At 35.0% G+C, this 13,988-nt stretch overlaps 1 protein-coding gene across 3 annotated transcripts in view; it reads right to left on the bottom strand.

The window, feature by feature from the left end:
• SCN9A (sodium voltage-gated channel alpha subunit 9) overlaps positions 1-13,988 on the bottom strand; it is a gene marked incomplete at both ends in the record, with an annotated part of 99,157 nt that overhangs the window by 27,210 nt on the left and 57,959 nt on the right. For all 3 annotated transcript variants that reach the window (XM_080798011.1, XM_080798010.1, XM_080798009.1), the window contains one exon: positions 9,536-9,656. In XM_080798011.1, the coding sequence (XP_080654137.1) occupies positions 9,536-9,656 (121 nt within the window). The remainder of the gene's footprint in view (positions 1-9,535; positions 9,657-13,988) is intronic.

Genomic DNA, 13,988 nt, shown 5'->3' with positions numbered 1-13,988 from the left:
CAAAGCTTTCCCTGTGATGGCCCTCAACTGAATAATTTCTAACACATGGCAGTTTTGAGTAGATTCAACTTGAATAGATTCAACTAAAAATAACTTGTCAGTTATTTCTAACTTAAAATGTATTCTGTATTTCCTTGATTTCTCATCATTCTCTTCCTAAGTGTTTAAACTACTTATTTTTTTTCATTATTGCCGTCCTAATACTGTGCTGTTACATGACGAACAAGGAATGAATGATTATTAAACTAAAATCTGAGGACAAAATGCTTTTCAAGATGTTCTTTGCTGATAAATTAATTCTCCTTGATGTGGAGCTCATCTACAATTTTCTGATACTTCCACTCTATTTAAAAAAAGGCTCTTCACAAAGCTTGAGTCCTAGATAATATTAAGAAAATTGGTAGAAGTTTCTAAAATTATGTTCAGAAGAAATTGATTTTAATTAGAAGATATAGGGAAAACTTTCAAGTACTCTATGTTAAAAACAACTCTGCCTTTGGAACTCTAGGCGTAGAACATGCTACTTTGATAAGCTGAGGAACATTTTATTTACAATGTTTTAAGCTTATTCATTCATTTCTCCATTAAATATTTATTGAGTATCTTTTATATACTTAGTTATGTATACAGTTTCCTCTCCTCGGGGGATTTATTTTTGGTTTGGGTTAGGCATATAAGGATAGAAATAAATGAGTGTAAGTGGATAAGCTGACTAAAACCATAAATATAAAAGGGCTATTTTGGTAGCATGGAAAAAGTCTACCTCAGCTGGCTCGTTTGCTGAGAGATTGGAAGAGGCTTTGTGGAAAAGATAGAGCCTGAATTAAGTCAAAGTATTAGCCAAAAAGAGTATAAGTGGAATTGTAGGCCAAGAAGGAACAAAATGTATTGTACATAGGAATTACAAGCAGTGCAGAATTGTGATGAAAGCAAAGTGTACACAGTAGACATGGGTGAGAAATGACGTTAGGGAAACTGGTCAGATTATGTAAAGCATTTTCCTCCACATGCAGGAGTTTGGTCTATATCCTATAGACGTTGAGGAGTAAGTGAAGGGTTGTTAGCAGAGAATGATACAAGCAGATACAACTTAAATTGATGTCTCCAACAGCTGAATGGAGGATAAACTGGAAGAGAAAAAAAAAAAAAAAAGAATGTGAAGGTATAGGAAGATTCTGAGCCAGAAAACCATTTGGGATTCTGGTTCAGTAGTCTTAACAAGAGGGATAGGTCATGGCAACTCTAGTTAGGAACTAGAACAATAATAGATTGAAGACATGTCTGGCAGGTAAAATCAGCAGGATTTAGTGACTTGTTGGAGATGCGATATAAGAGAAAAGGAGGATCCCAGAACAGCTGGATAAATGTCAAGAATGACATGAACAGGTGCAGGAGCTACTTGGCAGGTAAGGAGTTTGGGATGCTGGTTGGGACTTCCAAATACAAATAACCCGTAGCTATTTGGAGGTCTGAATCTGATGCTCAGGAGGAAAGACTGGGCTAGAAAATGAGAGTTTGGGGGGTCACACATGCACAAAAAACATATTTTAGGACCAACCAAGAAAAGGCTCATAGAGAAGGGCCAAGTCTGGAGCATTCCAAAACAGTAATATTAAGGAACAGAATGCAATGGCATGCTGGAGCCAGCTCATTTAGGTTCTTAATAATAACTCGTCATTCAATTGTCAGGCATTTTTGCAACAAATTGCTGCACTTGTTAAATGAACCAATTATCAAAAGTTAAATTATATGAATTTAAAATTATAACTTACTTTTAAAAAGACAATAAATCCTAAAAACATATCCCATTCCAATCATTTAACTATTATCTATGCTCTTGAGTACATTTCTGTCTTCTATCTGGGTCATGGAAAATACGTCATACTGTTGGACTACTGGCATCTCTTCCCGACTCCACATTTGAAGAAGTCCTATTAGTAGTCTGAAATAACCCACGGTGAGGATCTTTACACCACAAAAGTCATCAAATGCTATACACCAGGACTTGCTGATTTTCTAGAATAAACTTAACAAGTAATGCAGGAAATGTTAATAAAATATTAAAATAGCAATTAAGTGTCATATTTGTAGTCACGACACTGGAAATAGCACAAAAATTGAGGAAATATTCTTTCATTATTCAAATTCTAGTATCTGAGATTTGCAAACATCATTGATGAATGAATGAAATTTTGACATATAGTTTCTTTGTCTCACTTTTACCTTACTGACCAACATAAATGAAATTATCAACCAACCTTCAGGTAAAAACTATACTTGTCATCAACTGCAATCACTGATTATCTATAAATGCAAAATTTTGGTAAAATTTAACAAAAGCTTTCTGTGAGAATCAATGAGCTATATGAAATGTGCAATAAGGAATATTGCCTATATTATTATTGTAAATCATGCACCAGAGATCCTTTATATCAGTAAAATTTATAGTCAACTATAAATGTACGTATGCATACTGTCTTTTTTTTTTTTGAAAACCGGTTGTTAAACATCCACCTGTATTCCACCAGGACAGGTGGAATAAGAGAAAATTTTGAAGGAGAAAGAGACAGAGTAGAAGTGGGAGAGATGTACAAGGGGCTGCAGTACAAAAAAGGTCAGGGAGTAGAAAGTTTCATAAAGGGCAGATGAATAGAACCACAACCAAGAAAGACCCAGAAACACAATGACTCAAATTTCAAAAGACAAATTTCAAAAACTAAAGTTGATTTTTAAAAAATACCACAATTGGTTTGAAGAAGAGGAAGAACTGAAAAAAGAGGAACTATAATTAATTGATCTATTAAAAATTTTTCTTTCAGAACCCCTGTGTACTGTTCATGGGAATATAAACTGGTGCAGCCTCTGTAGAAAACAGTATGGAGGTTCCTCAAAAAGTTAAAAACAAATACCATATGATCCAGTAATTCCACTACTGGGTACTTACCCAAAGAAAATGAAAACACTAATTTAAAAAGATACATGCACCCCTATGTCTATTGCAGCGTTATTTAGAATAGCCAAGTCCATTGATAGACAAGTGGGTAAAGATATGGTATATATGTACACCATGGGTTCTCACTCTTCCATAAAAAGGAATGAGATCTTGCCATTTGTGATAATATGGATAGATCTACAGGGTATTCTGCTAAGTGAAATAGAGAAAAACAAATACCATATGATTTTACTTACATGTATGATATAAAAAAACAAAACAAACACATAAGTAAACATATAAAAAGCAGAAAAAGACCCATAAATACAGAGAACAAACTGATGGTGGCAAAGGAGACAGTGGGCAAAAGAGGTGAAGGGAAGTGGGAGGTACAGGCTTCTACTTATGCATTAGTCACAAAGCATAGGAAATACAGTCAATGATATTATACACAAGAGCACTGTATGGTGACAGATGGTAGCTACACTTATGGTGAGCATAGCATAACATATAGACTAGTTGTATCACTACGCTGTACACCTGAAACATTTTGTGCCAACTACACTTTCATATAAAGAAAATCACTGAAAAAAAAAGTTTTTCCTTCAAATTATAGGGAAGATAAAAAGGGGGGGGGGAAAGCATTTTTTAGACACTTGTTTCAGAGGTTTACAAGACAGGCATTTTGAAAAATAAATTCCTATTTCATAGAACAATATGTTTAATTAAAAAATATTGAGTCTATCAAGTAATAACTTCAGAGAATCATAAAGTGTATGCCCTGAAACAGAACCAGAATTCTTTTGAACTATACTGTTTAGGCAGTGTCTTATTATGGTTTCTTTCATGATTTCAACATGAAATTAGTTCATTGATCCAGGTAATATGAGGTTCATCTGGCACTTTAATTTCCAGCACTATAGGAATGTAGCAAGCTGTGTTCCCCACTCCCCCCCTCCCAACCCCATTAAAGTCTCTGGTGTTTTTGCTATTGCATCTTTTATATATATTCCTGTCCTTTCTCTCTGGAAGCTTTTAAGATCCAGAAGACTAAAACTGCATTAGTTATGCCCTTCCTTTCTGTTCACGATACTTACTATAGTCCTTTACATACATAGTTTAATGAGTCATGTATAGTTGATTCAAAAAACATAATCCCCCCCAGAAAGAGTTCTAAAATAATCCAAGTATTAGTAATGATCTGAAAGTTCAGATCTCTGAACTTTCTGCAAATTCGAGTATTTACAGAAAGATTGAATGGGGGAAAAAAAAAACCCAGGGTGCATAAAAAAATGTACATATGCTTTCATTTAACCCACATTAAATTATAGTTATCATGACTTGAGATCTGAATGAATTTACCTTCACTGTATTTAAAACAATTCGTTTAAATCTCAAATATATTTAATAAAGTTAGAATATTTTATAAAATGATGTGGGAAAATAGTAAAAAGGTAGAACCAAAAATGGGCTCCCAGATCATCTCTTCTTGGGTGAAAGAAAACACCAGAAGTAGTGAAAAAGTTTAAGAAGGACTTAGTTTTTTACATTAACTTAATGCTTGCAACTTTAGAATTTATCTCAATATAAAAACAAATGCCTTGCACAGAACAGAATCTTTCTGCCTCAAGTAAAATTACCAGAGGAGAAAGTTTCCTTTTAGAATTTTACAATCCAAGATTTGTGTCAGTCTTAAAACTGAAGAGAAATATTATTCATAGGATTGAGGTAAGAAAAGGGACCACACATTCTAATTAGAAAAGTAAACTTTTTATCTGAGATGAAGTTTGATAAGTATTGCCCTCAGGATTTATCACACCTCAGAGAGTTTCTCACTCTTATTCTGAGGCAGGAGTGTTCAACTGCCTCTCTAGTTTTTATGCAAAGGCATATCCTAAGAGATTTCCAACCCAGCTGGTTAGCAATGTTATCACATCTTCTTTTTTAAAGGGACTATTAATTAAATGTAAACATAACAGAGAACCTCTCAAACATTTTAATGGGTCCCCATGGGTAAAGGCTATTTCTTTTGGGTGGTTTCATTAATTTGTTCTCGTGATGCATTTCATAAAGTCTATACTGGGTTTCATCATGTTAAACCAGTGCTCCCCACCCCCACCCTGCAAAAAAACTAACCAACACCAACCTCTTCCAAGACAAACTATCTGTTAATAAAAGTATAATAGCATAATCAACATAATTAATGTAAAAATGATTAGGAAAAATTAGTCTTTTTATAACTTATTAAAAATCTCTATATCCTCCAAAATAAGTGTTTTGTCCACATTTTCTTTAAAAAAAGACAAAAGTAGGCACAAGATGAGTTGTTGTGTTCTTACAGTTAGAATCACTTATTAGTTACTCTACAGGACATTTGGGGGGAAGTTGAGTTGGTTCCTTCTACCAAATTAACAAAAAATATATTATTTTATGGGAAAGAGGGTTTCCTACTCATACCTTAATCCTGATTTTGTAAATTGTTAACTGTATAATCCAAAAGGAATATAATGTAAAACCAAGCAGAATCAGAGTTCTGTCATGCCAGGTTGCCACGACATGCTGAAGTAAGGCTAGTGAAGGACAGTAGTAGGTCTAGAGACGGACCCTGGCATCTTGAATTATAAAACTAATGCAAGAGAACTAAGGAAAGCCTGGCATAAGAGGGAGGAGAAAAAGATGAAAAGGAATATGATGAAAATTAGTAGTGACAGTTATGAAATTGAAAAGGATTAATGGATGTGAGACAATGAACAACATCATTTTGGCGTTCATCTTCAGTGAAAACCCAATCCTCTGATGTAACTCTCATACTTCTTGTGATTTTTCTGCTGTCTTCCACGTAACAAAATTCTCTGGAGGCCAAACGCTGCTCTAAACTGCCATTGGTTTTAGCTCAGCTCTTGCAGACCTATCATAAACTGGTAAGAGTCATTTCCAATGTAAGTGAATGAGTTCTCAATTTCCCATCCTCACAAGCCCAAGCGTTTTGAAGTCTTTCTGTGGAAGACCTCTCCCAGATTCTCAGGCCCCAAACTTGGGGGTCATCGTTGACTCTTCTTTCCCATTTTCACATTGGGCCTGACATCCAATCCATCAGCAAATTCCCTTAGCTTTAACTTCAAAATATACTCAAAACCTCTTATTTTCATGTGGATTACTGCAGGAACATTCAAGAAGTCTCCCAGCATCTGTCCTTGCTATCCACCCATTTACTCTTTTTTTAAAGATTTTATTTATTTATTTGACAGACAGAGATCACAAGTAGGCAGAGAGGAAGGCAGAGAGAGAGGAGGAAGCAGGCTCCCTGCAGAGCAGAGAGCCCGATGCGGGGCTCGATCCCAGGACCCTGGGATCATGACCTGAGCTGAAGGCAGAGGCTTTAACCCACTGAGCCACTCAGGCGCCCCTCACCCATTTACTCTTAAGACGGCATGTCGAGGGCACCTGGGTGGCTCAGTGGGTTAAGCCACTGCCTTCGGCTCGGGTCATGATCCCAGAATTCTGGGATCGAGTCCCGCGTCGGACTCTCTGCTCAGCAGGGAGCCTGCTTCTCCCCCTCTCCCTCTCTCTCTGCCTGCCTCTCCACCTACTTGTGGTCTCTGTCTGTCAAAAAAAAAAAAAAAAAAAAAAGATGGCATGTCGAGACTTTTAAATGAGGTCTTTATAATGTCCTTAAAAGCTCCTATGTTCTGGCCTCTACTACATCTCTGACCTCAACTTCTACCACTCTTACCATCTCTCAATCTCTATACTCACCCCTTAACTTTCCTCAAATATTGTGCATATCTCCACCTAGGGGTATGTGCCTTCATTACTTTGCCTAAAATACTCTCCCTTCCTACATTTGCATGGTCCACTTCAATTTTTTTTAAAGGTCTCTGATCAAATGCTACCTTTTTGGAGAGACCTTCTTAACCACTCTACTTACATGATAGGATCATCCTACCCTTTAACTACTATATTCCCCTTTTCTTTTCACTTCTCCATAGCATGTATCACTTATCTGACCTACTAAATATTTATGTATGTATTTGAGCAAGGGACAGTGTTTTTTTCATTGCTCTCTCTCCGGTGCTCTGGCCTGGGCTTGAAATACAGAAGGTGTTTAATGATTATTTGCTGATTGGATGAAAGAATGATTAAGTGGATAAAGGGTGAAAGGCTCAGCAAATTGGCTGTCCTGTTTGATTTATCAGGGTGAGCCTCTTAGCCCAGCAGGTCCCCTGGGAATGGAGTTTCCAGTGGAGCACAGCTGCTCAAAGTGATAGGATTCACAGATGTGTGTTTCCTCATAAATGTTCTTGTCTTTTTTTTCTCCAAATTATGTATTTGTTTATTTAAGTTCTTATTAAGGTAGAACATATATTTAGTATAGTATAATAATTATAAATATATAGAGTGATACACTCATCTAATAGGTAGGTCATGATATAACATTTTAAGCACCTGGAAAGCACCCCCATGTCCTTTCCCAATCTGTACCCTCTAGAAGTAGCTACTGGCTTCACTATCTTTGTAGGTTTATTTTGCCCTTTCTTCGTCCACATCCCCTGCTTTACTGAGGTATAACTAAGAATTAAAAACTATAAATATTTTAGGTGTACAAATTGATAATTTGATATATGTATCCATTGTAAAATAATCACCACAATCAAGCTAATTAACATAGCCCATCTTCTCACACAGTTACCAATTTCTTCCCTGTATGTGTGGTGAGAACATTTGAGATCTGCCCTCTTAGAGGATCTCAAGTATACAATACAGGGTTGTTAAGTATAGTCACATTGGTGTACACTAGCTCTCCAGAATGTATTTGCCTTGTGTAACTGAAACTTTGGCTCTCAGTAAATTTTCAGCAGTCAAGGCCAACCGCATCTGAAAATATGTTTCTATACTATCTCCTACACAGTAGACTCAATTTAGAAATTATGCATAACCTCAAAGGAATCACATAAATATTATCACTGGTGCTTTGTAGGATTAAAATAAACTTTTTATGTAGTTTAATCTCAATAAGATAGAACCTGCAGATTACAATACCTTAGCATTAATTCTTTCTGCAGGAGGTTTAAGTTTTTCTAAAGCCCTTTTCTAATTTGAGGCCATAATCTGCTTGATAAACCCAACTTCTTTCTAGTTATCCTAGAATTTTAAGTCAGAGTCATTCATAAAATGGGTAGAGGACATCTTGGTAGCATCTGCACAAATCTAATGGTGCTAATCAATTTAGTGAGAAATAGGCAACACTTGATGAAATTCTTAAATGCCTTTAATATGAACACTTCTAAAGGAAACTATGTGTTTTGCTCATGGTATTAATTTCAGCAAACTTTCACAATTTTTTCACAATTTTCACAAATTTCACAAAATTTCTATGAATTGGGTATCATACTTGTTTGCTTCTCACATAAAATGAAATTTAGCTTTGTATCCAAAGAAAATTCATGCACCCATTGTAGTTTGGAGATATCTTTATTTGACAGGCATTTTGTTTACTGCATGAGTGCTAGAGGAGGCTGGTTGAGAAAAATTATAGAGGATGAATGCAAGTAATGGTTTTTACAAAAAATACTGATGCTGAGAGTAACAGATAGTAAGTCAATAGCATCATCACTATACTATCATAGCTTCTCCATAGAATTGTTAACAAAATATTTTTTAAAGTAAAAAAAAGGAAAAGAAGAATTTTAAGTACTGTGGTGATTAATTTGTGTTATTTCATTCAATCTCCTGGATATCCCTATGATTCAGATGTGGTTGTTCTACCTGTTTTACAGATCAGGCATCTAAGATGTAAGATTTTAAAGTGTGCTCAGGGTCTCACAGTGTTAGCAGTAGACCAGTTAGAACTCACGTATATCAGGCTTCAAAGCTTGTGGTCTATGTTATCATATTATATTGCAACTCTAGTATAGGTTTGTGTTTTTACTTGAATGACACCATATTTAATTAAAAAATACTGTACACTTCCATAGGTCAAGTTCAAAGTTACTACTTTGAATAAAATCCCTGAAACATTCCAGAACTAGTAAGTTCAGTAAGTCAGGAAGCGAAAAGGAATCAAAGGAGGTACTGTTAGAAAAGAATAGACTGAAGTGCAAAGGCCTTTACATGCTATGTTAAGGACTTGGGGATTTATCCTATAGACCAACGGTTCTCAGCTTCTAGTGTGCATCAGAATCCCTGGGAGGGTGCAGGCCCTGCCCCAGAGTTTCTGATCAACTTGCGGTTTCTGTAATCAGTGTGGGGCTAGAAAAGAAGAGGTTAGGGCTGACCCCAAGTCTTTAGCTTGAGAGACAGGATAGATCATGATGTTCCTAAACGAGACAAAGATCAGAAGAAGCCGTGGATTTTATAGGGGAGAACTCACTAGATCTTTTTTTTAAACTTATTATACTTGACATATTTAAAGGCGACCAGTGGAGATGACCAATGGGGAATTATAGGCATATCTGGAATTCAAGTGTGAGGTCAGGGGAAAAGATAATTATTTAAGAGTCAAATAACATAGAAATAGATGTCTGAGCTATAGACATGGATATAAGATAAAACCCCAAATACCAATAAATGGATGGCTAACCAACGTCTTGATTTTTCTCTTACCATCAGTAAAACAGGCCTCTGGCTCATCTGAATTTACAGGTTCAGCCTCCGCTTCTTCTCCTTCTCCTGGCAGAGGGTTATCAACTGTGCTGCACTCAGAGGAACTCGACCGGTTCAATCTCTAAAAAGAAATTCACCACCCCACCAGACAGTTCATTTAGGGGTCATCCAAATCTTATATTTAAGCCATATTTAATAATCAAAGTCATGCAAAGTGTTGTGAAAAAAGATTAACAGTATGATGGCCATAAAAACGTATAAACACATATTGAGGTCAGGTAACCTTACAATACATCTATGCTTGATCTTTCTATCTACACATCCTGTGAAAAATAAATTTTATTATATTTAGTATGCTGACAAGTATTTGGACAGAATTAGCACAAGGTAATTTTTGTAAACTATAATATTTGCAAAGTATTGGCCACATTTTTATTGTTTTATGTTTAATATAAATTTGTGTACACCAATAACTATTATATTCAGACAACCAAGACCCTAGTAGAAATAATAAAAGTGCCAAACTGCCAATGCCTGATAACTGAAAGATCATGTCTGACAGTTGGCAGAAAAGCTTGTTGATATTTAAAATTTTAAAAAAAGAAAGAAATTAGTGTAAGATGAAATCCAAACATATTTTTTCTATTATCTCTTGGATTTAAGAATATGTACCAGGATGATATAGATAGAAGTCTTTTGATCAAGACCAAAGAAAGTCAAATATTATATTGGAATCAGAATGCCAAAGACAATAGTAATTATTTCATCCAACACCACCCATTTTAGTATAAAATTTCAGGATACAGTTGAAAAGATCATAAAGTGTTATCTATACTGTCAAAAAATAGTGGCTACCAAAGTGAGCACCACATGCAAACTCTGAAACAAATATTCAATGAAATTAAACATGGCAGACTCACACATGACAGGAATGAATTCATTGTCATTATGATCATATAATTGATCATAACACAAGTTTTTCCCGCCCAGAAATTTATGATCAAACATGATGTTTACAAACATACACATACACATAAATTTTTAGAAAAAATACATACAGCAATTGTAGCAAAACTCTGTCAATTTTTCCTAATATTGCTTTAAAAGGGGTAGAGCAGCACATCAATGGAAGAGTTCATTTTCATTCTCATTTGCTAAACGACATGTGAATATTGAAACTAGTAGTTATTACAGCACATGCTTCCCTTATTAATATTACAGCTTTACTATTTTTTTAGAATAGAATACAAGTGTTAAAAGTAAGGAAATACTCGTTTCCATTAAATTGATATCTTAATCTATTAATTTGCATTAATATCATAGGCCTAATCTGACATTAATTTTTAGAGATTTACTGGGAAGCTTAAAGTATTCATTTTGAGTACCACATTCTCAGTGCTATTATTATGACATATTATTCAACATTAGTAAAAAAGACATCGATACATTATTGTACATAAGGAACGATGTAAGTAAAGTTCTTTATAAAGACAGTAAAGAATTATGAATACTCTAATACTTATAATCTGTTGCCATTGGGGCATTACTCCCACCAGGTCAAAGAGTTTAATAATAGTATCAGTTATGAACAGTAGCATTGTGAAATTTCATTTAAAAAGCAGACTTATATTGAATGAATTCATCTAAAATGACTTGAAAATAAATAATTAAATTAAATTAAATTTTAAAGAAAAGACTACATCGCTTTAGGTTAAATACTGTAATTTTGACTTTGCAGTACAATAAAACTTCCTTATCTAAAAAAAAATAAAAAATAGAAAAATAAAGGAAATAGAAATTAATTATAAGTCTGAATATATTTAAGGTTTTAAAATATACATTACTCCAAGAAACAATGGGGAAATGTATAATTACTAATGCAGCCTACTGTGCCAATTACCACAAAAACTAATTTTGAGTATGATATCTAAAAAACTACAATTATTTGATGCCCTCAAGTCTTGACTTTTCAGCTGAATGTGGACTATCACCAGGGAATTGAAAGAAAACGTACTATGATTCTGTGGTGATAACACCAAGTCCTTCAAATGTGAGAAATGGATTATTGCCCTGGGTTTTGAGGCAGAGCAGTGGGAGAAACAGCTGAAAGAATGCAAAGCACTTTCCTGCTAGCAGCCAAAATACTGACAACTAGCAAATAGTTCTCATGGTTTTCTCTAAGGTGGCCACAATTTTTAAATAAAATGATTCTAATCTGCAAAATGCCTACTTGGGCCAAATTAATGAAAACGTCTTCAACCTCAGTATTTGGTTTTCTCACTGATCATTTACAAAGACATGCCAAGTTAATTTATAAGCAAATAAAATTAAGATGATTTTACAATGTGTCTTTTGTCATTCTGAAACCTTTTATTTTCATAGCTTTTATGGCAATTTTTTGTCAATTAAATTCAAAGTTTGGCTCAAATTTTATATCATAAATAACACTTATTCAAGATTATTCCTCATCAGAACAGACATTACCAAAATATTTTATATGAACAATAGTTTGTATCATATACCAAATTGCTATGGCCTTTTAGAAATTCAAGTTTAAAATGTTTTTAGGAATTCCATGTTTTCCTGGGAATGAATGAAGTAGTCACAAAGTAGTTATTTTTGTACTGTATATATTAAACATTCATGCATTTATGTGCATGCCATAGTGATGTAGACAATTTAATTCTAATCTTGTCAGCCTTTAAATTTAATATTTACTAAAGTGGAAGCTTTTTTTAACAAGGTCCAAAAGGATGCCTTTAAGTAGAAAGGCTAACATCTATAATAAAAACTTTCTCTTAAAGGGTAATGCATTTTATTCTCATAGCAGGTGCTGCTATATTTAACTATTGAATTTTCTTATTTTCTTGTGTAGTACACAGAGAAGATCATGTCAATCATTAGAATCATTTTACATAATTATGTGATTATTTTTGTATCTATAAACTCAGTCATTTGAAATTTAGTTTCCTTTCTTGTAATTTTGGAAATTGAAGAATTATTATAGTACACTAAAACCAGTAACATAAATACTTTAGTATAAAAAAAATTTCCCTTTCAATATTACAAATATGCTATTTTATAATTTTTGCACGGATTTTATTTTTAATAAAAAGTGAAATATACCTTTTGTCTCTCACTTTTTTGCATGGCAGCAAAGACAGTTTTTTTTACCTTTGACAGCCCACATAAACAGGCTATAAACACAATATCATAGATGTAAACTCATTAGCATTAAGAATAGGAATATGCTATACACAGCATTCCTACTTCTTTATTGAATAATGTGGTATTGCCTGTAGGTACTTTTTAAAATTTTGTCTTTCTTTGCTTTAGGTAAACTCTATATACTTAATTTAAAAATTTTAAATGTATAAATAATATATGTAAAAAAAAGTCCTTTCCACTCACTCCCTGATTCTATCACCTTGAAGCACCTAGTATATACACATTGTGTATGTGTGTGTATACACACACACACACACACACACTCACACACACATATTTATCTTTCCATATTCTTCACTGTGCATCCATAAAACACTAAAGTAATTTGGAACATTCTAATCTTGCTTATAAACAACAGCTATCTAAGAGCCTTTTTCAACGACTGAAAATATCAGATTAAGATGGTGGAGTAGTAGGACCTTAATGTTTGCCTTGTCCCTTGAACACAGCTAGATAAATATCAAATTATTCTGAACACCCAGGAAATTGCTATGAGGACTGAGAGAACAAACTGCACAACTAAGAGGAGACCACAACATGGAAGGTAGGGGGTGTGGAGATGTGATTTGGGGAAGAGAAGGATCACGGGTGCTACAGAGGGGAGGGAGTCATGATCACAGAGAGTGGACAGGATAAAAGACAGAGGGAGAGAGACAGAGAGAGCAGAGCAAAGGGGACCATACAAGAAAAATGCTTCCCCAAAATCAGTGACTGGGAAAACAAGAAGTGTTGTTTATTGTAAGTTTTTTGGCCAGTAGAGCTCAAAAACTAGAGTTTTAGAAGTCTGCACTGTGGTCAGTGTGGAGTCTGGTGGGCACAACAGTGCTCCTGTGGTGAAGGAGGACAGGAGCCTGGGAGCACAGGGTACGATGTGAGGATCCCCTGGGATGCACTAGAAGAGACCGTTTCCCCTGCTTAGTGTGTATCTGGGAAAGGTGGCATTATCTCTCAGGGGTAAAAAGAGCTGGTGGGTGTCACTGTGCTCCCATTCCTTAGCATAGGGGCGGAGACACCTGCTGAAGGTAGCTAACCTGGAGGCTGGCTTTTTGCTTTGCTTTACTCTAAACTCCAGTCTCCTGTGTGTTACTGCAGCCGCCCCTCTGAGACAAACTGGCACCAGCCTCAGTACGGCAAGACCCTTGGCCAGAGGACCAGTGCAGATCTGTGCAGACCAGTGCAGGTCCCTAAAGTGTGGAGTTTTGAAACTCAGCCAACATAAAACACA

Source organism: Martes martes (assembly GCF_963455335.1).
Source record: "Martes martes genome assembly, chromosome: 3".
Classification (NCBI taxonomy): Eukaryota; Metazoa; Chordata; class Mammalia; order Carnivora; family Mustelidae; genus Martes; species Martes martes.
Note: the sequence above shows the minus strand (reverse complement) of the source record. Positions and strands in the feature narration are given on the sequence as shown.